This window comes from Gorilla gorilla, chromosome 19 (assembly GCF_029281585.2).
Source record: "Gorilla gorilla gorilla isolate KB3781 chromosome 19, NHGRI_mGorGor1-v2.1_pri, whole genome shotgun sequence".
Classification (NCBI taxonomy): Eukaryota; Metazoa; Chordata; class Mammalia; order Primates; family Hominidae; genus Gorilla; species Gorilla gorilla.
Window position 1 is genome coordinate 23,245,931 of NC_073243.2, and position 22,989 is coordinate 23,268,919.

At 52.1% G+C, this 22,989-nt stretch overlaps 1 protein-coding gene across 1 annotated transcript; it reads right to left on the reverse strand.

Annotated features, from left to right (window-relative positions):
- Window positions 1-434: 434 nt before the first annotated feature.
- On the reverse strand, window positions 435-22,382 carry ALOXE3 (arachidonate epidermal lipoxygenase 3). The gene is made up of 15 exons (XM_055367431.2): window positions 21,922-22,382; window positions 20,848-21,052; window positions 19,677-19,758; window positions 19,008-19,127; window positions 18,554-18,679; window positions 16,152-16,255; window positions 15,420-15,592; window positions 14,446-14,589; window positions 14,153-14,356; window positions 13,977-14,063; window positions 13,235-13,404; window positions 12,529-12,650; window positions 8,564-8,664; window positions 7,807-7,977; window positions 435-1,342 (listed from the first exon to the last, which is right to left on the reverse strand). The coding sequence occupies exons 1-15, from the start codon at window positions 22,066-22,068 to the stop codon at window positions 1,163-1,165; spliced, it is 2,136 nt and encodes a 711-aa protein (XP_055223406.2). The 5' UTR covers window positions 22,069-22,382; the 3' UTR covers window positions 435-1,162.
- Between the last annotated feature and the right edge of the window lie 607 nt (window positions 22,383-22,989).

Below are 22,989 nucleotides of genomic sequence, written 5' to 3' on the forward strand. Positions count from 1 at the left end.
AGAGAGAAGGAAATCGGGGGTCTCCGTGTGGCCTGGAGATGATCCTTATCCCTTCTGCTCCCAACTCAACCAAAACTCATCCTGTGACTGTACCCATCCACAAGACGGCCAGAGGCTGAGCCTTCCGTGTGTCCAGGAGGAGAACTGGATTTCGGTGGCAACGTTAACAATTACCCAGACTCTGAGGCTTCACAAAATACTCACTATTCCACTTCTCAGTCCCCTGAATCCAGACATTCCCTCACCTCCTGATGATGCACTCTGGGAGGTGAGGGCAGGAATATATGGCTTGGCTGGATAGTGGGTTGAGCCGGGACACTTCTGTCTCCAGAATAGATGATCCACGGATCCACTGCTGCCCCTCACTGCAATCCCCTGGCACCCCCACCCTCACCCACCCCTACACACACACACATCAAAGCAGCAAAACAAAATGAGAGCCAAATATTTTGGTTTTTATTGAACTCACTGGGCTCAAGGACAAAAAGAAAAAAATGGGATGAAAGGGAGTGGGATGAAAGGGGGGTTGGATGAAAGCTTTGGAGAAAGACAGATCTCCACAAACACCCCAGGCCTGGGAACCTGTTCCTGAGAACAGCAGTTAGGGGTCCAGGCAAGCTGCCCTCCAATTCTTCCCCTCCCCTTAAAGGTGCTAGGGACAAAGGGGACCACATGTTAGACCCAGGCACACAGTCCTTCTGTGCCCAGTTTCCAGGCTTTTCCAGAGAAGGAAGCTGGGCTGGTGGCTCTAGGCTTGGAAGAAAGAGAACGTAGAAAGGCATGGTAGGAGAAGGAGTTTGGGGATGGGGGAGGATGAGGGAGAAAAGCTCAGAAACCCAAGCTGGGCATTCCAAGAGGCTGGAACAAGAGGCTGCCCCAAGTAGGGCGAGAAGTGAAGCGGTTCCTTCCTTTCGGAGGGGCTATTGTGCATTGGACTTTGGTCAGCGGCTTTTAACCTGGACGCTGCTGTGCTGGTCTCTCACAGCTCAGGGCCCAGTTTGTATGATGTCAGAGCCATCTTGGCTGCAAGGGTCTCCATGTGCAGAAGAGAAGGTTCAGGTGAACTGAGAACAGGGAGGATGGAAGGGTCTGGAGGACCCTGAGGAACTGGTCCTCCTCATGCTTGGAACTTTCTTTCTTCTTGGGTGGTATTTGGGGGTGGTTAGATGGAGACGCTGTTCTCAATGAGGGGAGGGTCCAGGTAGGTGTAGGGCAGTGCCAGACCCTGGTTCCGCTCCTGGATGTCCCTTGAGATCTGGGCCAGGCGGCTCTGGAAGGCAGCAATGCTCCGCCTCGGGGCCTCCTCTGTGAAGTGCTCATCTGGGTAGGTGCCCAGGGGCCTCTGGGAGGACATCAGGTAAGAGGTCAGGATGACATTCAGGATGGGATGGGGAATAACGAAGGACTACATGTAACAGCAAATCCAGTCAAGATGGCTTCTAGTAGCACATGATCCTGACACGAGGCCCCCCAGCACCCAAACCCCAAACAGAGTAGGGGACAGAATGTGATGTAGGAGCCAGCCAACCCAAATTCAGTACTGCCTCTGCTGACAAGCCTCTGCCTGTTACTTTGACTCTTTGAGACTCAATTCCTGCATCTGAAAATGGATGGGTTGAAGTAGAAAAAAAAATTTTTGAGGCAAGGTCTCACTCTGTTGCCCAGGCTGGAGTACAGTGGTGTGATCATAGCCCACTGCAGCCTCAAACTCCTGGGCTCAAGTGATCCTCCCACCTTGGCCTCCCAAAGCACTAGAATTACAGGTGTGAGCCACCGTGCCTGGCCTAGACCTTCAAAGGTCCCTTTCATACCTGATCCAACTGCTCTGTGAACTAAAAGAACGAACCACACCTTTCATACAACCAAGATCAACATAAGCACTGCCCAGGAAATATACCCAAGAATATAACTATTACTTCATAATTTCACAAAATTCAACTCCTAAAAACAACCAGCATCCTGGTTCTAAGGTGCCTTCACAATCAGCCATCATGATGGAACTTTTGCCAACACAGTCACCATCATCCTCCACTGCCACACTTTACAGCACAGCCAACCACTATCGAGAAATATCACAATGAGCTCCAGTCACTGCCATCCTGTGTACAGGACTGTCCCTCCCTCATGATCATATCACACAACCAGCTCATCACGACAATGCAGAGGTCCAGCCTCCTAACCAGCACACACTTCCCATTTACTAGAACCTTCATATAATTGTTGCCAATACTGCTGATCTTTTTTTTTTTTTTGAGACAGAGTCTCGCACTGTCGCCCAGGTTGGAGTGCAGTGGCGCGATCTCGGCTCACTGCAAGCTCTACCTCCCGGGTTCACGCTATTCTCCTGCCTCAGCCTCCTGAGTAGCTGGGACTACAGGTGCCTGACACCATGCCTGGCTAATTTTTTGTATTTTTAGTAGAGATGGGGTTTCACTGTATTAGCCAGGATGGTCTCGATCTCCTGACCTCGTGATCTGCCCGCCTCGGCCTCCCAAAGTGCTGGGATTACAGATGTGAGCCACCGCGCCCAGCCAATACTACTGATCTTTAACAAATTCTTTTTCTCGTTTTGTTGCATTGGCGAAGCCCTCCAGATCAATGTTAAATAGCAGCAGTAATAGTAGGCATTGGGCATTATTTTCTTATCTCTGACTTTAATGAATAGACATCTATGGTCTCACCATAAATACAGTGTTTTCTGAAATATACTTTTTGTTTTTGTTTTTGTTTTTTTGAGACGGAGTCTCGCTCTGTCACCCAGGCTGGAGTGCAGTGGCACGATCTTGGCTCGCTGCAACCTCCGTCTCCCGGGATCAAGTGATTCTCCTGCCTCAGCCTCCAGAGTAGCTGGGATTACAGGTAGCCACCACCATGCCTGGCTAATTTTCTTATTTTTAGGAGAGATGAGGTTTTACCATGTTGGCCAGGCTGGTCTTGAACTCCCAAACTCAGGTGATCTACCTGCCTCAGCCTCCCAAAGTGCTGAGATTACAGGCGTGAGCCACTACACCCAGCCTGAAATATACTTCTAATCAAAACTCCTTAAGGGGGTTTCATTTTACACTGAGTTTTTATTAGTAATGGCTGCTCACATTTATCAAATGCTTTTTCAGCACATATTGAGATAATTATATGTTATGCATCTTTATTGACGTAATGAATTATATTGCTAGATTTCATAAGGTTGAACCAACCTTTCATTCCTTTCATTCCTAGAATAAATTAGACTTTATCATGGTGTATTATTGTTTTATTATTCACTATTGGCCTTCATTGGCTGATATATTTTTAAGATTGTTGTAGCTAAGTGGAATAAGTATATATATATATTTTTTCTTTTTTTTTTTTAAACAGGGTCTCACTCTGTCACCCAGGCAGAAGTGTAGCGATGGGATCACAGCTTACCACAGCCTTGAACTCCCAAATTTAAGCAATCTTCCCACCTCAGCCTCCCGAGTAGCTGGGATCACAGCCATACGCCATATGCCCGGCTAGTTTTCTTTTTTTTTTTTTTTTTGGAGAGACAAGGTCTCACTATATTACTCAGGCTGGTCTTAAATCCTGGGCCCAAGCGGTCCTCTTGCCTCTGCTTCCCAAAGTGCTGGGATTACAGGCATGAGCCACTGCACCCGGCCTTATAATTTCATTTTCGTAATAACAGCTAACACGTAAGCACTTTACGTGAACCATCGCAACCATACATCAACCCTGAAGACAGGTATTCTTATTATTCTCACTTTAAAGATAAGGAAATGAGGCTTAGAGAGGCCATTACATAACTAAAGTCATATGGGTGGTAGGTGTGGATCTGGGACTAGAGCCTTCCAATGAGACCCACTGCCCTTCTTAAGAGTACTACCAGCCGGGCGCGGAGGCTCACGCCTGTAATCCCAGCACTTTGGAAGCCCGAGACGGGTGGATCACCTGAGGTCAGGAGTTCGAGACCAGCCTGACTAACATGGAGAAACCCCATCTCTACTAAAAGTACAAAATTAGCCAGGTGTGATGGTGCATGCCTGTAATCCCAGCTACTCAGGAGTCTGAGGCAGGAGAATTGCTTGAACCCGGGAGGCAGAGGTTGCACTGAGCCGAGACCGCGCCACTGCACTCTAGCCTGGGTGACGGAGTGAGACTCTGTCTCAAAAAAAAAAAAAAAGTAAAAAATCTTCTCTGCATTTGTGGTTATATGCCTTTCCCATTCCTAATGCTGTGTATTTATGTTCCCTTTCTTTCTCTTTTTTATTTTCCTCCTTGATTAGAATTGTCTAGGCCAGATGCAGTGGCTCACACCTATAATCCCAGCACATTGCGAGGCTAAGGCAGGAGGATCACTTTAGCCCAGGAGTTCAAGACCAGCCTGGGCAATATAACAAGACCCTGTCTCTACCAAAAATCAAAAAATTAGCCAGGCGTGGTGGTGCCTGTGGCCTCAGCTACAGGAGAGGCTGGGGTGAGAGAATTTCTTGAGCCCAGGAGTTTGAGGATGCAGTGAGCCATGATCATGTCACTGCACTCCAGCCTGGGTGACCCTGTCTGGAGTTGACCAGGCTTTTTTTCAGACAACCTGACCCTGTCAAAAGAGAGAAAGAGAGAGAAAGAAAGGGAGGGAGGGAGAGAGGGGAGGGAGGGAGGGAGAGAGGGGAGGGAGGGAGGGAAGCAAAAAAAACAGTGCTGTAAGTGACAGTCTGCCACTTCTGGGCCTAGACTTGAAGAAATCTGAAAGCTTGTTTTCAGTCTTGGAAGCCAGCCACCGTGCTATGAGGAAGTCCAGCTATCCTGCTGGAGAGAGACCCCTTGGAGAGTCCTGGGGGATAAGACAGCATATGGAGAGAGAGAAAAACCACACAGGTGCACTGAGGCCCCAGACATGTGAGCAAAGCCTTCTGGGAGCTTCCAGCACAGCCCAGTCACCAGCTGATTGCATGCAAGTGTTTCACCCTAGCCAATACTCTCTGGACTGCCCAGCCTAGCCCTGCCCAAATTTCTGATCCAGAGAATCTTAAGAAAAAAGAAATATGTCTATAGTTTCTTTATTGTATTTTTTTTTTTGAAATAACAAGTTTTATGTTTTTAAAATCAGATTGACATCTAATTTCTTTTTGTCTTTTCTTTCTTAAAGATGGGGCCTTGTTTTGTGGCCCAGGCTGAAGTGCAGTGGCTATTCACAGGCATGGTCATGGCACACTGCAGCCTTGAACTCCTAGCCTCTAGAAATCCTCTCTCTGCGGCCTCCTGAGTAGCTGGGACTACAGGCCTGTGCCATTGCACCTGGCTTAATACTTGATTTCTAAAACTGTAGTATAGCCATCAAAAAAACAGAACACACACACACACCAGAGAAAGAAAAAGAAAACACAGAAGACAGAAATATGACACTGGATTCAAAGCCTACTTACTAGCTCTGTGCTGTTGAACAAATTGCTGAATCTCCCTGAACCTCAGTTTTCTCCCCTGTGAAGTGGAACTACCATTTATTGAACATTTATATGCCAGCACAGTGCCAAGCTGCTTTTTTTTTTTTTTTTTTTTTTTTGAGATGGAACTTCACTCTTGTTGCCCAGGCTGGAGTTCAGTGGTACCATCTCAGCTCACTGCAACCTCTGCCTCCCGGGTTTAAGTGATTCTCTTACCTCAGCTTTCTGAGTAGCTGGGGTTACAGGCATGCATCATCATGCCCACCTAATTTTTTGTATTTTTAGTAGAGATGGGGGTTTCACCATGTTGGCCAGGCTGATCTCGAACTCCTGACCTCAGGTGATCCACCCACCTCGGCCTCCCAATGTGCTGGGATTACAGGCGTGAGCCACCACGCCCGGCTGCCAAGCATTTTAAATAGAGCTATGTATTTGTTTCACATTTTAAAATCATGTACACAAAGGATCTGATTTAATAACTGAGACATGATGGCTCCTCAGTGACAGCTGCCATTATTATTGTTGTTATAAATTTCCAAGTTAAACTTTCTATAGTTTATAGGAGAGAGCCCTCCACCCTCATGCTGTTGTCTACTTATCCGTCATCCCTCTGGGACCAGATAGGGACAGGACCCAGAGTCCTGCCATTCCCAGGATATAAGGTAGCAAGTTAAAACGTGCCAGGAAGATCAAATATGTGGGATCTTTCTTTTTTTGTTTTTTTTTTGTTTTTTGTTTTTGTGTCACCCAGGCTGGCGCGCAGTGGCGTGAACATGGCTCACTGCATTTTTTACTTCCTGGGCTCAAGTGATCCTCCCACTTTAGCCCCCCTCCAAGCAGCTGGGACCACAGGCACACACTAATACGCCCGACTAATTTTTGTGTTTTGGGTAGAGACAGGGTTTCACCATGTTTCCTAGGCTGCTCTTGAATTCCTAGGCTCAAGCAATCCACCGGCCTCAGCCTCCCAAAGTGCTGGGATTGCAGGCACGAGCCACTGTGCCCAGCAACATCTGGAATCTTTCTAGCACCAAAGGGAGTCGAGCATGAGAAATAAGAATATTCACCTGTTAGAGAGCTTGTGTGCAAGACGGCTGGGTGGAAACAAAGATGATGGGAACCAGTGATAAAGGGCTACTTGCCTGGCCTAAACTCAGATATTGGCCCCTCTCTAGCCTCCTGCCTCCAAAGTTGCCCTTTGCATCCATTCACGCAGCCACAGGAGCACCCTAGCTAAAGCAGATTTAACCATTGGGCCTCAGGCTTAAAAGTCTTGATTGGCAGCCGTGCGCAGTGGCTCACAGCTGTAATTCCAGCACTTTGGGAGGCCAAGATGGGTGGATCACAAGGTCAGGAATTTGAGACCAGCCTGGCCAACATGGTGAAACCCCATCTCTACTAAAAATACAAAAATTAGCTGGGCACAGTGGTGGGTGCCTGTAATCCCAGCTACTCGGGAGGCTGAGGCAGGAGAATCGCTTAAACCTGGGAGGCGGAGGTTGCAGTCAGCTGATATCGCACCATTGCACTCCAGCCTGGGTGACAGAGCAAGACTCCATGTGGGGGGGTGGGGGAAGCCTTGATTGGCTCCCCTTTGTCTTCTAAACGAACACTGTGCAGACAAAGCCCTACCTTCCTCTCCGCTCTGCTATTTCCATTTGTGATCCTACAAACACACCAGTGATTTCTCGCCTTCGCTCCTTGGTCCTGTTCTTCCCCCTCCCTAAAAAAGAGCCCTGCTCTTCCTCTCTGTCCAACTCCTACTTGTCCTGCAGATTTCAGCTTAGATGTCACTTTCTCCAAGAAGCCTTCCTGGGTTCCCCCAGACCCATTTAGGTTCCTCAGGGCCCTGTCCTTACCCCTATCACTGGACTGTAAGCTCACATGGACAAGTTTCATAGCTGCCCATAACAGTGTCTGGGTCACCACTGGTACTCAGGAAGTGTGTGTTGAATGGAGAAATTAACATATAAGTAACTCCTACAACACGGTGGTGCCCTTTTTCATTGACCTGTATGTCTCCTCAACTAGACCACAGGCTTCTTGAAGGCAGGAAGGTCTCATCCAACGTTATAGGCCTGGTGCCCAGTGCTGTGTGGACACATAGGAAGTATCCAACAAATGTTTATTGCATGTTTACATTAACACATGAGTAGTTGATGAATGAACAGTCGGATAAATGGATGGACGGACAGATTGGTAACTAAACTGGTATTTGCTTCAGTCTATGTCTTTTGGGATTATCATTTTCTGAAGAAATTGAAGAACCCAAGGCAGTTCTGCAGTGAACATAAATCCCGTCGATCAGTCCTCAAGCCCCCAGACGAAGCCACCACCACCCCTACTGGTGGCCCTAAAGAACCCTACTCCCCTCAACATCCCGTATACACACCTGGTCCTTGGGTTCTTGGCTAACCAACCAGAAGAGGAGGAGGTTGTTACAGCTGATGTTCACTTCAGGGAGGGTGTCTAGGTAAGTCTTCAGGGTGGTGGTCCCCTTGGTCTGGGGTGGGGGCTGCCTCATGGATGATGGAGCATTGGGCATCCAGGCCCCAAAGTCATGCTGTGGAGACCCCCATCCCAGTTGGGTCAGTTGGCCAGAAGGGGAGTGTCACCTCCCTCTTCACCATCCCTGATTCCACCTCTACCGTCCTAGAGGTAATAGTTGGGAAATGAGGGGATCACGGAAAGGCAAGAGAGGAAAGGGTAGGGAGTGGAAAGTCCCAGAAGTGGGGCAGGAAGCCAGCTTACTCCTTGTCACTCCCCGCCCAGTGTTCCAGGACTCGGTGGGGTGAGTCACTAGGGAAGGAGGTGGCCCCAGAGTGGAGGTAATCCTAGAAAAGGGCCTTGGGTTGCCATGCCACACAGAGCACGCTGCTACTCCACCTGGCTGGGTTCTAACCATGAGAGGAGCCCCTAAGTTCTTCTCCCAAATTAACATCAACTTGAGTCACCATTATAACCTTGGACCCAGCTCCACCCAGTCATCACCCAATGCCAACCCTTCACCCCACTCAGCTGCCACTCCAACCCCAAGTCTAATCATAAACCCACCCCAATGCTGACCCACCCAAGCTCTCAACCCGAATTCAGGCCTCAAGTCCATTGCTGAGACCTGATGTCCCCAGGCCTGCCCTTTGTAGCCTCACCTGCCCACTGTTGACAGCAGCGTGCTGGGCAGAGCAATTGAAGATGATTGCAGTGAGGAACTTCACCATCTCTCCTGGGGTGCACAGCCGGCTTGGGAAACCTGGGTGTGGGGAGGAAGGGTAGAGGGTGTGGATGGAAGGTACTGGATTCCTAGGGCCAGCTCAGGACTGGGGCTCACCACAGGGGGAAAGTGAGGAAGTAGGGAACACCGAGCCACGACTGTCTTGTCGGGCTGGTTAGGGATGGCCATCACCAAGATTTGTGGTCTCTGAAGTGGGTCAGAATAGGAGATGGGGGCTGGGATCTGGCCAGAAAATCCCCGGCAGGCAGGGCCAATGACAGAGGCAGCTTCAAGCCCAAGTGCCCAGCTGCCTCTCCCTGACTTCCAAGGCACTTCGATCTGCAGCCCCTATTAGGATGTAATGATTTAATCCTACCCAGTTCACCAAGATTTGTTCAACACCCAGTATCCAACCATCCTCTGCTGGGCTTAGCAGCAGAGACCCACGCAGAGGGCGTGTTACTCAAAAGCTCACAGTAACAGAAGCAGAAGGAAGCTTCTAAGACCAGAGCTTGGCTCTTTGAGGAGAGGGCAAGCAGGGCAGAAAGGGGCACCAGGAGCAGAGTGGTTAGTGGAGGCCTCCTGGAGGACAAGAGGCGCCTTGTGAGTTGAAAGATGGATGAGCCTCGAATGGAAAAAAGACAACAGAGAAAAGCATTTCAGGATTGGAGAGGGGAGAGCTCCAAGGCTCAGCCCTTGGTCCATTCATGCTGTGCCTCACTCATCTCATCCAAGTCCATGGCTCTAACCACCTCCCACTTGCCAACAACTCCCAAATTCCCATCTCTGGCTGTGCCTGGCTTCTGAGCTCCAGACTCAGCCGTGGGCATTACCCTGCAGGCAGCTTACCTGACGTCCCCACCTAAGCATCTACACCACCTCACACTGCACACTGGCAAGGACAAATGCCCGTCAGATTACGTCACCCTTCGCTAAAACCCTCGGAGGGCTTCCCGTCTCACTCACCTTGTCATGGCCCGACTTGATCGGGCCCCAGCCCCTTCTCCCACTTCATTTCCTTCCTGGCTGTTCACTTATTCGACTCCAGCTGTGCAGGCCTTCCTGATAGTTCTCAAACACACCAGCACATTCAGAATTCAGGGCCTGCACACTTACCATACCTCTGCCTGCTACTCTTGCCCCAATTATCTTCAGAACTAGCACCTGTACTTCCTTCAGGCCTCTACTAATGCATCAGCTCCTGAGAGGCCTGCCCTGGCCACCTCCCTGAAATGATCTCTTTACCTTGACACACTGTATCCCCGATGCTGTTTCAGTTTTCCTCTTAGCATTCATAACCACCTGACATATGTTTGTTGATTCTCTCTTTCTCTCTCCAAAAGAATGTTAAGCTCCACTAAGGCCAGAATTTTTGTCTTTTTCACTACTAAACCTCAGCACCTAGAACAATACTTAATAAATAGCAAGAGCCCGGTAATTATTGGTTGAATGAAGGAATGCATGAGAGGGTAAGAAGCCAGAGCATGGGAGGCAGAGGTGGGAGGATTGCTCAAGCCCAGGAGTTTGAGACCAGCCTGGGCAACATAGCAAGACCTTGCCTCTAAAAAACATTTTTTAAAAAGGTAACTGGATGCAGTGATGTGGTGGTGCATGCCTGTAGTCCCAGCTACCAGGGAGGCTGAGGCATGAGGATCACTTGAGCCTGGGAGGTCAAGGCTGTAGTGAGCTGTGATCACGCCACTGCACTCCAGTCTGAACATCAAAGTGAGACCCTGCCTCAAAAAAAAAAAAAAAAAAAGCCAGAGTGGGAAGTCATGGGGTATTAACAGGGTGAGGGAACAGGGAGGGGACCTAATTGGAGGTGAGGCTGCAGCGGCATGCAGGGCCATGTGGTTTCTGGGCAGTATTTCAGAGGATTAGCAGGGTGGTGGCCCTGCAGGCTTGGCGGGCAAGCAGCGAGAGGCTGGGAGAGAGGTGGGACTGGTTGAGAAGCAGCTGCCACAATTCCAGAGCACTATGAGGAAGACTACAACTAGGGTGGTGACAGTAGGGATCAGCCACCTAACTGGATTTAGGAAGACAGAGAGGGAAACATGAGTCAAAGAGAACTAAGGTTTGGAGTCAGGCTGACTGGACGGAGGCTGATGCAACAGAACAGAGAGGTTGGGAGGCAAGACCAGACATCCGCCTGGGAGTGTGTGGGAGTTTTCTGAAGGTTCTGTTCCTGGTTGAGTCTCTAAACTCAGAGGCTGAGAACAAAAAAGTAAAGCAGGCAGACACACCTGTAGTGTCAGCTACTTGGAAGGCTGAGAAAGGAGAATCAATAGAGCCCAGGAGTTTGAGACCAGCCTAAGCAACAGAGCAAGACCCTGCCTCAAAAAAACAAAACATGAGCAAAAACAAAAAATAAAAACAAAGAAGGGGACAGACCATCTATAGGAACTTTTCTGTAGTTCATATTGCCTATTTTTCCCCCATTGGAATATGGAACCTGACCGAAATGGTGAAAGAAACCCCATCTCTACTAAAAATACAAAAATTATCTGGGCGTGGTAGTGTGCGACTGTAGTCCCAGCTACTCGGGAGGCTGAGACAGGAGAATCGCTTGAACCGGGAGGTGGAGGTTAACTAGTGTGTTTTCCCTTTTTAAATACTGTATATGAATCTATAATAGGTTTATACTTGTTGGAAGAGCTGTTGTCAATCTGAAGAGTGTTCTGATGCATTAAATCAGAGAAAAATGAAATAAAGTAAGATAGGAGAGTTGAATTAACAGTAATTAGATTCCCCCTTTAGGTCTTAAGTAGGAAACAGACACCCCAAATATGAAACAACTGCCCAAGGAGGGAGGGGCTGTCAGGATCAGCACTGATCATGATTAATAGCAGGTTTGCAAAACACAGGGAAGGGTCACCCTTTAAAAACTCCAAGGCCAGGTGCGGTGGCTCACACCTGTAATCCCAGTACTTCGGGAGGCCGAGGTGGGCAGATCACCTGAGGTCAGGAGTTCAAGACCAGCCTGTCCAACATGGTGAAACTGCATCTCTACTAAAAATACAAAAATTAGCCAGATGTGGTGGCAGACGCCTGTAATCCCAGCTACTCGGGAGACTGAGGCAGCAGAATCTCTTGAACCCAGGAGGTGGAGGTTGCAGTAAGCCGAGATCGTGCCTCCACACTGCAGCCTGGGCAACAAAGTAAGACTCTTGTCTCGCACCAGGCGCGGTGGCTCACGTCTGTAATCCCAGCACTTTGGGAGGCTGAGGCGGGCGGATCATGAAGTCAGGAGATCGAGACCATCCTGGCTAACATGGTGAAATCCTGTCTCTACTAAAAACACAAAAAATTAGCTGGGCGTGGTGGCGCGTGCCTGTAGTCCCAGCTACTCCAGAGGTTGAGGCAGGAGAATGGCGTGAACCCGGGAGGCGGAGCTTGCAGTGAGCAGAGATCGCGCCACTGCACTCCAGCCTGGGCGACAGAGGGAGACTCCCTCTCAAAAAAAAAAAAAAAAAAAAAAGAAAGAAACAAAGAAAGAAAGAAATGAAGAGAGGCTGGTGGCTGGAGGGGCCACGTGGCAGGACAGGAAGGGGGGTTTGAGAGAAAGTTCCCAGAATCCTCTGAAGTCAGAGATGGCTCCCACTGCACGTTGCAGAATATTGACAGAGCTCAGGAAGCTGAAATGAATGGGTGGGCTTGTGGAAAGGTCAAGGGACCAGAGGGGCACAGAGCAGTGGATGCAGCAATGGCTTTGGAGACAGTCGGAGCTGGCTCGGAACCCGCCTTGCGCAGCCTTCTTTGTGCCTCTTTCCAAATCTGCTAATTGGGGATATTAATAGTATCTACTTCAAAGGCTGGTCAATAAATAACTGATGGGAGTAGGGTGTGGCCAAGCAAGTGCTAGCTCATCAGAGCTACACGGAAAGTGGGATAGAGACGGGATACCTGAGTTTTCCCGGCCCAGGAACGCCTGAGCAAAAATCTCGCCAATCCAGGCCTGCAGCTCCGAATCCTGCTGCACAGATGCGTCACTGGGATAATAGTAGCCCACGATTTCTGAGACAAAGCTGCAGGAAAGAGATGCTGGTACCACTGGAGTAACCACGGGCTCAGTCCTGGCCAGGAAACCGAGGCCCACTGCTGCTCAGGCGGCAGAGAGACAGATAGCCATGGGGGTTCGGTGGGGACCCCCAGGTGCGGCTGGAATCTGAGTGGCCGGGCTTCCCTTAAGTCCCACTCACTCCTGAGCCATGGGTGCTCCACACTTCCTTCCTGCACAGGGGCCTGGGGGGTGGGCAGGGGAGTGCACGAAGAGTCTGATTCATGCTGCCACCCCACTCCCCACCCAGGAGGAAGGAAGACCTGCCTGCCACAGGCCCCAGCCCATGCTCAAATGATGCACCAGCCCTGATACTCTGACTCCACTGGACACCCCCTCCTTCCCCTGCATCCACACACCCCCAAGCCCCTCTCTGGACCGCAGCTACCTGCCATTTCAGAAGGGACCCCAAACTCAATTCATACCCTCAAGAATTCCCTATGCTAGGGTGTGAAAACACCTGAAATCCCCAGGCGCCATGAGCGCAGAGACCACAGTGTCCCAGGCCAGGAGACCCTGGTGGGACTGCTGGTCTCGCCCCGCACCTCGCACCTCTCAATGGCCGCCCAGATCTTCAGGCCGTCGTCTCGGTAGTGGTAGTTGGGGATAGCCAGGACGCCGCGGGCCCGCAGGCTGTCCGGAAGGCAGAAATTGGTGTAGGTGAAGTGGGCCAGGCCCGTGCTCATGAGGTAGATGAGGCCTTGCCTCCCGATGGACGTGACCTGAGGACACAGCACAGCTCGGCTCCTGGGCCGGCCCAATCCCCACCCTAGTGTCTGGGCACGAGATGAGGCTGGGGACTCGGCCCAAGGAGGGCCTTCTTCGGTTCACCAAGCAATCCACGGATCAAATACCCACGAGGGCCTGCCTGACGCAGGCTGCGCAGCTTGACGCCCCATTACGTGCGTGGGAGGAGATCCTTAGGTATTTGGTAACTAAAAGAATGAACTGAAAGCCGGGGAGCCTGGCTGGGCTCAGGGTCAGCTGAGGGTAGTGCTGGGGCTCAGGATGAGGCTGCCCTGCCTGTGGACCCGTGGCCCGGCGGGGCTGGGGGCTGTGGGCGGGGGCGGTGGGGCTGCGGGGGCGGGGGAGACAGGGTCTGTGAAGGGGGCCGGTAGGAGACCGGAGACCGGCGGAGTGGGCGGGGCTGGTGGAAGAGGCAGTGATTGTACAGGTGTTCTCACACCCCAGGTGTCCTCACAAGGGGCTTGGGCGCAGAACAGGGCTTGGGGGCGGGTAGCGGGGCAAAGCGTCTTCGGGGGCGGAGATCAGTGACCCGGCAGGGAGGCCGCACCTGGTCCACGAGGCCCTCGGGGTTGAGCAGCGTGGCCCTCGCGATGGTGTTCACCTGCAGCGTGTATCGAGTGTGGGGGAGTAGGAGCTGCGAGCGGAGCGGATCACGTGAGCTGAAGGCCGGGGACAAGGCCGCCCGGCCCCTGCCCCGCTGGGCCCCCACCCGGGGTCGCGGACCTTGTAGATGGGGTGGCAGAGCGGCAGCTGGCGCAGCGTGGCCATGGCGAAGGCCTCGCACAGCAAATGCGTGCACAGAAAGTGCGTGTTGTTTTCGTGCACCAGGAACTCAGAGTTGCGCACCCACGTCTTGGCCAGCAGCCAGTCCCATTCGGAGTCAGTGGGCAGGAAGATGGGGCTGTCAGGCCCGGGGGTCTGGCTGAGCTGCGTCCGAAAGGAACGAGGGATGATGGGGCTCCGGGCTGGCGGTTAGCACCTGAGCCCCCATCCCGGGGCGGCGGCGCCGGGCTCACCTGGATGGCCAAGGGCACCAGCGCCCCCTGGGGGCTGAGCCACAGCAGGCACAGTGGGGCGGCCACGTACTGCTGGCGGCCGTTTAGGCAGTGGGTGGGGGCCTCCGCCAGGATCCAGTAGTCCGCTAGGAAGATGTTCCCCCTCTGCAGAAGGCACACAGAGGCTGAGTGTCCCTCCCTACTCGCGCTCCACTTCCCTCCCATTTCCCTGCCCACTTCCGCCCCAGAGAGGAGCTGAGGCCCCCAGCTGAGGTCTCAGAAATTCTTGGTGCCTGAATTAATGGCCAAAGTGGGGTTCCCCGCCCTTCCCAAAATGTCCGGAATGAGGTCCAGCTGAGTCCCTCCTTGTGCAACAGCTCGCCTGCTGGGACAAGCCAGCGTCCTCTCCTCCTCACCTCATACCTAGTCCTTCCCACTCTCAACTCAGATGGAATCCCCTTCTGACATCTGAGCACTATGTATCCAGCAACAGCTAAATGAACACATGAGAACTGACCAACCATGTCTCTAGCTTTCTGGAGGAGAATGCCTGAGGGCTTGACTGCCCCAAAAAGACTGGGTTAGCCTCGTCTCCGACAACCTCAGAGCTCCTAGTTCTCCGTGATTTTCCCTGATGCATCTGGTGGCCCTACCATTGGCCTGTCCTAAAACAGCTTTCCTCTAGGCCTCAGCACCTCTTCAGGAGGCCTCAAAACAAGGGCAAGCCTTCCTCAAAGATGTCCCTGCAGCCACCCTGCGCGTTCACACCATTTCACCAGGCCCCATTTCAGGCCTCAAAGCCTCCCAACCCCAGTCTGACCCTCATCCGTATCTGCTCTACTTAAAGTGTGCAGGACCATGGCTGCCCAGAGGATGAGGCCCACAGGTGAAATATAGCCCAGGCCATTTCCATACCCTCCACACACATCCCTTGTCCATAATGGTGACACACCCACCTCCCACCTATCAGGCCCACTGCCCAGATCCTTACCCACCTCTAGCTCTGTCTGCAGGCATGTGTCCTGTCCCAGCAAGGGGGCCACCATGTCATTGGTGACAGGCAGCTTGCTGGGCAAGCTAGAGATGCAGTGGAGCATGACGGGATTGACACCATTCAGGTACTGGTACCCAAAGAAGTGATCTTCACACCAGTGCTCTGTGACATACTCTGGGATACAAGAGAAGGGACCAGTTGGTCTAGAAACTACTTCCCTAGATCCTAGTCCTGCCAAGTCCTTTGTTTATCATTGTGGTTTAGGTTTTCTTCCCAAAAACTCTATGAGGTAGGAATCATTATATCTTCAATTTAATACTAGACACTAAGGGTCAGAGAGATGGAGTGACTTGCACAGCTGAGTGGCAGAGCAGGGATTTGAACCTAAGCCTTTCTGGAACCAAAGCCCAGAGCACTTGGTGGTTGGAGTAGGGGAAGAGAGTCGTGTGTCCCTGATGAGGATCAAGATTCCCTAAATGACTGTGACCCTCTCCCAGGCAAGCAGAGTGTCTCTCTCTCCTGAATCCCCTGTTTTTGTCCCCTCCTCAGAGAAGGTGCTTTGTTCTCCAGAGGAATCTGGGAGATGCCACCAGTGAAGCCAGGAGCCCCTCCCACTCAAATCCAGCAGTCTCCCTGGGAGGGCTGGGAGAGGGCCCTTTCCCAGGAAGGAGAGGAAGGGGTCTGAGCATGAGATAAGGTGAGGGGTAGACATCTCCTGCCTGGCTCTGCTCACTTGTCGTGAAGGTCTTATGGCACCAGAAGATGTTCTGCATGTCATCCAGCTTCTTCCAGGAGCCCTTGCGATCCAACAGCCCTCGAAGCTTCATTCCCAAGGACCTGATGGGAGAGGAAAAGATGAGGGTGAGGTCTGGGGGCTAGAGTCTGCTGGGAATCACTGTGTCCCCCTCTGCCTGGAGGAACTGACAGGGTCCGTCCCAGAGTAGAGATGCCTAACAATCCGCATGGGATAAAAAGTCTAGTGCCCGGTGGAGGCTCTGTGGCCTCGGAAGACCCTGGTTCATATGCAGCCATCCCTAAGACAGGTCATTGCACTTGCACACAAAGTTGGCACACACGGCCCTATGGTGCAGACAAGCCACCCTCACTGGTGTTTTGGCCTGTATTCTCCAAGCTGCCCTCTTGTCACAGACCTCCACTGGCTCCCCTCTGCCTACAGGACAGAGCCCCAGCTGCCAAGCCTGACTAGCCCATGGAGATCCCCACCAGCCAGCTTCTACCAACCTTTCCAGTATTTTCTCCCACCCTAGGCATTAGACAGGGCCAACCAAGACCCGCTCTCCAAACATGATCAGAGACATGCTTTGTACACTGGACGGTAGAAGAGGGGCTGGCACATGGAGAGATGCATACTCTTCACTTTGTGGATGTCTGTACTGTTTGAATTTTTACAGTGAGCACTATTTTTTTTTTCCTTCTTTTTAAGATGGGATCTCCCTGTGTTACCGAGGCTGGAGTGCAGTGGCTGTTTAGAGACACAATCATAGCTCACTGCAGCTTCAAACTCCTGGGCTCAAGCAATCCTCCTGACTCAACCTCCCAAGTAGCAGGCACTACCATGTAGTGTCTCCCAAGTAGCAGGTGTGCCCCACCATGCCCTGCAACATTATTTTATAATATGGAGAAGCATGCTTGAAATTAAAACGGCTTTCCCCCACTTCCAGGTCTTCATTTAAGCTGCACCTCTGGTAGAAAGCCATCTACTCCATCTCTATGATAAAAATCTATCTCTTCTAGGCACGGCTCAGAAGCAAAGTCCTTTATGGAGCATTGCCTGAACTCCTCCTTGCACACATGAACTCCTCCATGAACACATGCCTTGGATCTTTCACACTCATCATTTCCCACATTGTATTGTAAGCCCAGTGGACATATATCATCCCCATTATACTATGAGCTCCTCAGGGCAAGGACTTGGCTATGTCTGCCCCACCATATCCAGTTCATAATATGCACTCACTAAATAAGCTGAATCGAAGGAAAGGGAATGGAGGCCAGATGCGGTGGCTCACGCCTATAATCCCAGCACTTTGGGAGGCCAAGGTGGGCCGATCACCTGAGGTCAGGAGTTCGATACCAGCCTGGCCAACAATGGTGAAACCCCGTCTCTACTAAAAATGCAAAAATTAGCCAGGCGTGGTGGTGCATCTCTGTAATCCCAGCTACTCGGGAGGCTGAGGTGGGAGAATTGCTTGAACCCAGGAAGTGGAGACTGCAGTGAGCCAAGATCGAGCCACTGCACTCCAGCCTGAGCAACAGAGTGAGACTCCGTCTCAAAACAACAACAACAACAACAACAACAACAAAAGGAATGGAACATGGAACAAGTAGGCATGTGGCAATAGGTCAATAACATAGGATGCATAAAGATGTGTGGGCTGGGCACGGTGGCTCATGCCTGTAATCCCAGCACTTTGGGAGGCGAAGGCAGATGGATCACCTGAGGTCGGGAGTTTGAGACCAGGCTAACCAACATGAAGAAACCCCATCTCTACTAAAAATACAAAATTAGCCGGCATGGTGGCACCTGCCTGTAGTCCCAGCTACTCAGGAGGCTGAGGCAGGAGAATCGCTTGAACCCGGGAGGCAGAGGTTGCGGTGAGCCGAGATCGTGGCGCTGCACTCCAGCCTGGGCGACAGGAGTGAAACTCCGTCTCAAAAAAAAAAAAAAAAAAAGTGATGTGCCCTGAAAAGTGTGGGCACCTGGGGAAGGGAGGGTGGCAAGGGGGGATGAATGATCGGACAGGCCCAGGAACGATGTCACCTGGGCTCCTAAGCACTCGCTCACTCACTGCACACACACTTGCTGGGGGCCTGCCCAATTAACACCCAGTGGGTGGGAAAACCATGAGGAGTTCATGAAAGCAGAGGCTGAGGAGTCTGGGGGCAGGGAGAGGGGAACTGGGGAACACAAGGGGAAGACAAGGGCAGGAAGGGGGCAGGGGGCATGTAGAGAGGGAAGACTGTGGGGCAGGGAGAGGGAATGAGTCCAGAGAGGAGGGACTGGGGCAGGGAGAGGGGATACTGGGAATAGGGAGAAGGGGCAGTCTGGGAGCACGGGGAGGGGGATGGATGGGCAGAGATGTAAGATGTTCATTAGAGGGGCAATGGCCTTACGCAGGGATGGCATTGAAGAGCAGCGAGATCGTCTTGGTGGCTGAGTATCGAATATTGGGCTCCATGTACATCAGGGATGGGATGTCGATTTTCATGGGGAAGCCGGGCAGGTACCGATTCCCACTGCTGGGGGTCGGGGGAGTAGAAAGACAGAAACCAGTCAGTGGGCCCTGAAGCCCAGCCGCTCAACTCCTTCCCTCTTTCCTGCCTTCCAAGTCCCCGGGTCTCTCTTACTCCCGGCTCCTCCCCTGCCCTTTCTGCTCCTGAGCTAAAATAACCTCCTCACTCTTGTCCCCTGTGCCAGACCCTTTGGGGCCATCTCCCACCCTGATGCTTGAATGAAACTGCATTGTCATAGACCCCTACCCCTCCTTCCTGGCTATCAGGACCCCATCCTCCCGACAGACCTTCCGCTTGACTTCCTTTCCCCTCCTTCCCAAGCTTTAATCTTCACCTGTCACCCTGGTCTACACAAGTTGTCGTCTTTGTCAAGGCAAATTTCTTGTCTGACTCCATCTCCTGAAAGCTGTTGACGTCTACCATGCAGGGGAAGCCAGGGGCATAGATCTTCCAGCTTCCGAGGGAAAGAGGTCAGAGGTGGCAGGTCATGCTCGGGATAAACACAAGTCTTAGCTTTAAAGACATGGCTTCAGATTAAAACTTCAAAAACCACCTACTTTCTGGATGAGTGACAAGGAATTGGACATTTCTCCATGAAAGCACTGGCTTCACATAGGGTAGCATTTGAGGATGGCATTAATGCCCACACTGGGTTAGAGATGGGTTTGCGTTGAGATTAAAATCATGGCCGGTTTAGTGGGGGAGGCTGAGAAAGGACTGAGATTGGTGGATACTTCAGGTCACTTCTGATATTGGGATCTGGGTTACATCAGGGACAGTTGAGGGCTGAGTGTGGATTCATTGGTGGTGTTGGGACAACTGTTACTATTGGTGTTCTCAGTTCAGATTCAGGGTCACTATTAAAGTGGGGTTAGGTCCAAATAAGAGTCCTGATCCAAGCTAGGCACCCAAGGTTGAGAATGAGGTTAGAGTTAGGAACAATCTGATTAAGGCTGAGGTCAGGATAAAGACGGGGAAAGAAGTCAAATTAGGCCACCCTCACCGGTAGCATTCTTGTCGGGCCCGGAGCTCCCGTGTCCTGTGATCCAGGAGGAGGGGAAGAGAGTCCTGACAAATAGTTCTTGCTGTGGGGAATGAAAATTACTCTTGGTATAAGTCTCTTTTCCAACAACATCTTCTGCAAACCTTGCCTGAACCCCCTGACCCTTGAACCCAATCCGACAGCCACGTCCCTGTGGAACACGTGGCAGTGCCCCCACGTTCTTTGTGTATTCATCAGTAGAAGGGATTCAAGACAGCTTCACCCCCAAATTACAGCAATCTTCCCAATTGTTGGCATGTTTATCTCCCCTCCAGACTATAAACTCCCTGAGGGCAGAAGTCATCTTGTATTCCTTTTTCTTTTTTTTTTTTTCTTCTGTATTCCCGGCTTCTAGCATGGTGCCTGGCACCACGTGTATAAGATGCACTTTAAATGACTGATGAACAAATATATTTTGTGAAGCTATGGATGGATGTGCTGTGGAGATGGATGAGAGTTTATAGTGAGGTCTATGGAAAACTTATTACGGACCATGGGGTAATATTCATTTGCCTCACTTTGACCTAGAATATCCCTCCTTCATCCTGAGCCTCCTCCCAACACCCAGAGCAGCCCTATTGTTGCCTCTCCAGATCAGATAGCTCTGGAAACTGAAGATGCTCAAGCCCAGCATCCGCAGAAGGCCCCAGAAATTCAACAAGGAATCCTAGCAGCACCTCTCAGGGACTTCATCCACACTAGAAAAGCTAGTAGTAGGGGAGGGAATGGGGCCTCTCCAGCTAAAATCTCTGAGCAGTCAGGGCTTCTCTACCTGTTAAAATCTAATGACTCAGGGTGCAGGTTAGTTCCTCTCTGAGGTCCGGAGGAACTCACTCTGGAGAAGTGCAGAGGGAGGCTGTGGAAAGCAAAGTGCTTCCTATGTGTATGAGAGAAGGGTGCCTGCCTATATGAGTGTATGTGTCTATGTGAGTCTCCAGAAGAGTCAATGCCGTCTGCAAAACCCTCGCATCTCAGGGCTTGAGAGCCTCCCTTTTTTCAGAAAACATCTACTTGGGAGCCCAGAGTTTCTGACCTCAATCTTATTCCCTATACTCTGGGGCTCTGTGAGACCCCACTCCTAATCCCAAAGGACACCTTCTGCAGTACAGTGTAGTCCTCGTCTCTGGCCCACCTGTTCCTGGCCTCAGCTCCACGGTGCAGTAGCCTTCAATCCACTGATAGCAGGGGAAGTGGGATACAGTACCATCCGGTTCGGTGACACAGATGCGGCTACAGTACCAAGAGTCCTTGCGGAAGAAAGCGTAGCGCTCCTTGTGTACACGCAGCAGCAAGAGCTCACCCAGCTCCGCTGTGCAACGCACCTTGTACTTCTGTACCTGAGGGGACCAAGACAGCAAGCAGGTGAGAGGCGGGGAACTGCCAAGGCGGTCCTTGCGCCTTGCAAGATGCATCTCCACCTAAGCCTATTCGGGCATACAAACCTGAGCTGCTCCCAGCCCATACCGGGCTTTTGTATGAATTAGAAAAAGGTTCCCCGGGCCGGGAGCGGTGGCTCACGCCTGTAATCCTAACACTTTGGGAGGCCGAGGCGGGTGGATCACCTGAGGTCAGGAGTTTGAGACCAGCCTGCCCGATGAAACCCCTTCTCTACTAAAAATACAAAAAATTAGTCGGGCGTGGTGGCAGGCGCCTGTAATCCCAGCTACTTGGGAGGCTGAGGCAGGAGAATCGCTTAAACCCGGGAGGTGGAGGTTGCAGTGAGCTGAGATCACACCACTGCACTCCAGCCTGGGCAACAAAAGCAAAACTCCATCTCAAAAAGAAAAGAAAAGAAAAAGGTGCCCGAGCACAGTGGGCACTGCATTTCACTAGCTTCCTAGGCCGGCTGGGAACTCTTGTGGAGGCCACCTGGGGCTGGCAGAGGCAGGCAGATCCCCTCCAGATAAGAGGAAACCCAGGCTCAGAGAGGGGAAGCGACTTGCCCAAAGCCCACTGTCAATTATGGGAGGAGTTTAGGAGCCAAGGGAAGTCCCTCTACTCCCTGTCCAACGCTCCTTCCTCTCCACAGCCCTGCCTGGATGGAGTTCATCATCTCCAGGAAAGACAGGGACCTCAATAGGGAAGGTGAGAAGGTCAGGGCCGGTATCCTGAGTCAGCAGGATCTCAAGAGTCCAGGAGGAATACTCCTCCCGCCTGCGGCCCCTGCCCCTCTGAGGTCGCGCTTCCCTGTCTCCTTTGTACTCACCGATCCAGGGGCGAAGTCCCTGCCCATTCGATCTAGCCGCTGCTTGGGGCTTTCACCACACGTGCCCACCAGTGTGACAGAGATGTTGTCCAGTGTGCCGGCCCTCAGGTAGGGACCAGTGGTCACACACAGGCGGTACACTGCCATGATGGGAAGGAGGAAGGGATGCCCCGGCAACGCTGGCCGCAGCAGCAGCCGGCCTGGAGGAGAAGAGCGGCAGGCCGGACAGGGCTGGGTTTCTGGGTGGAGGGCTAGGGGCTGCGGGGCTGGGTAGGGCTGAGGATGGGCCCAGCTCTCTCTGGGATGTTCCTGGGCTTTCTCTCTCCGAAGCTCCCTGCTGGCGGCTCGGGCTCCCTCTCCCCGCCCACAGTCTTGCACTCTAATACTTGTTTGCTTGCCTCTGACACAGCCGGTCCCTCTGGCTGGCTCACCCAGATGGATATCAGGAGCCTGGGTTCCACTGCGGAGGGAGGGATCAGATGCTGAGATGGAGAAAAGGAGGAGGTAACGCCTGTATAATTGGGACACTGCCCTCCGCCTGGTCAGCGGCCCGGACTGATGCCCTGGAGTGCTTGTCCGCCCACTCCCCAGTGTCACCCAAGATCTGTTCCTCCCCATTCCCAGGCAGAGATGAGCACAGGGCACCTGCATTCCTACATGTGAATCACCCGTGTGAATCACTAAACAGTGGAGAGTTGCACTTGGTCATAAATCACACGTGACTGCAGCCACACGCAGGTGAGTCGCACACGCATTCCAGCACATGTCAAATGGTCAGGAACAGCTCCCCTATCACCCCATACACCGATCCCCCCACGCCTGGCCCTCTTTGTCCCCAGCCTTTGGCACGCCCGACCTCATTCTCTGCTCTGGAGTAGGGCAGGTCAGGAAAGCGAAATACAGCGCCGGCAAACAGGGTCTGAATGCCCCGCGTGGCATTCTTTCCGCTCCAGGACCGCCCTGGGCCTGCAGGATCCTGGGCGGGAGCCCAGGTGTCCGGGATCTGGGCCACTTGGGACTGGGGAGGAACCTCTCAGAGAAGCCCATAGCCCGCAGCGGCCCCGCGCG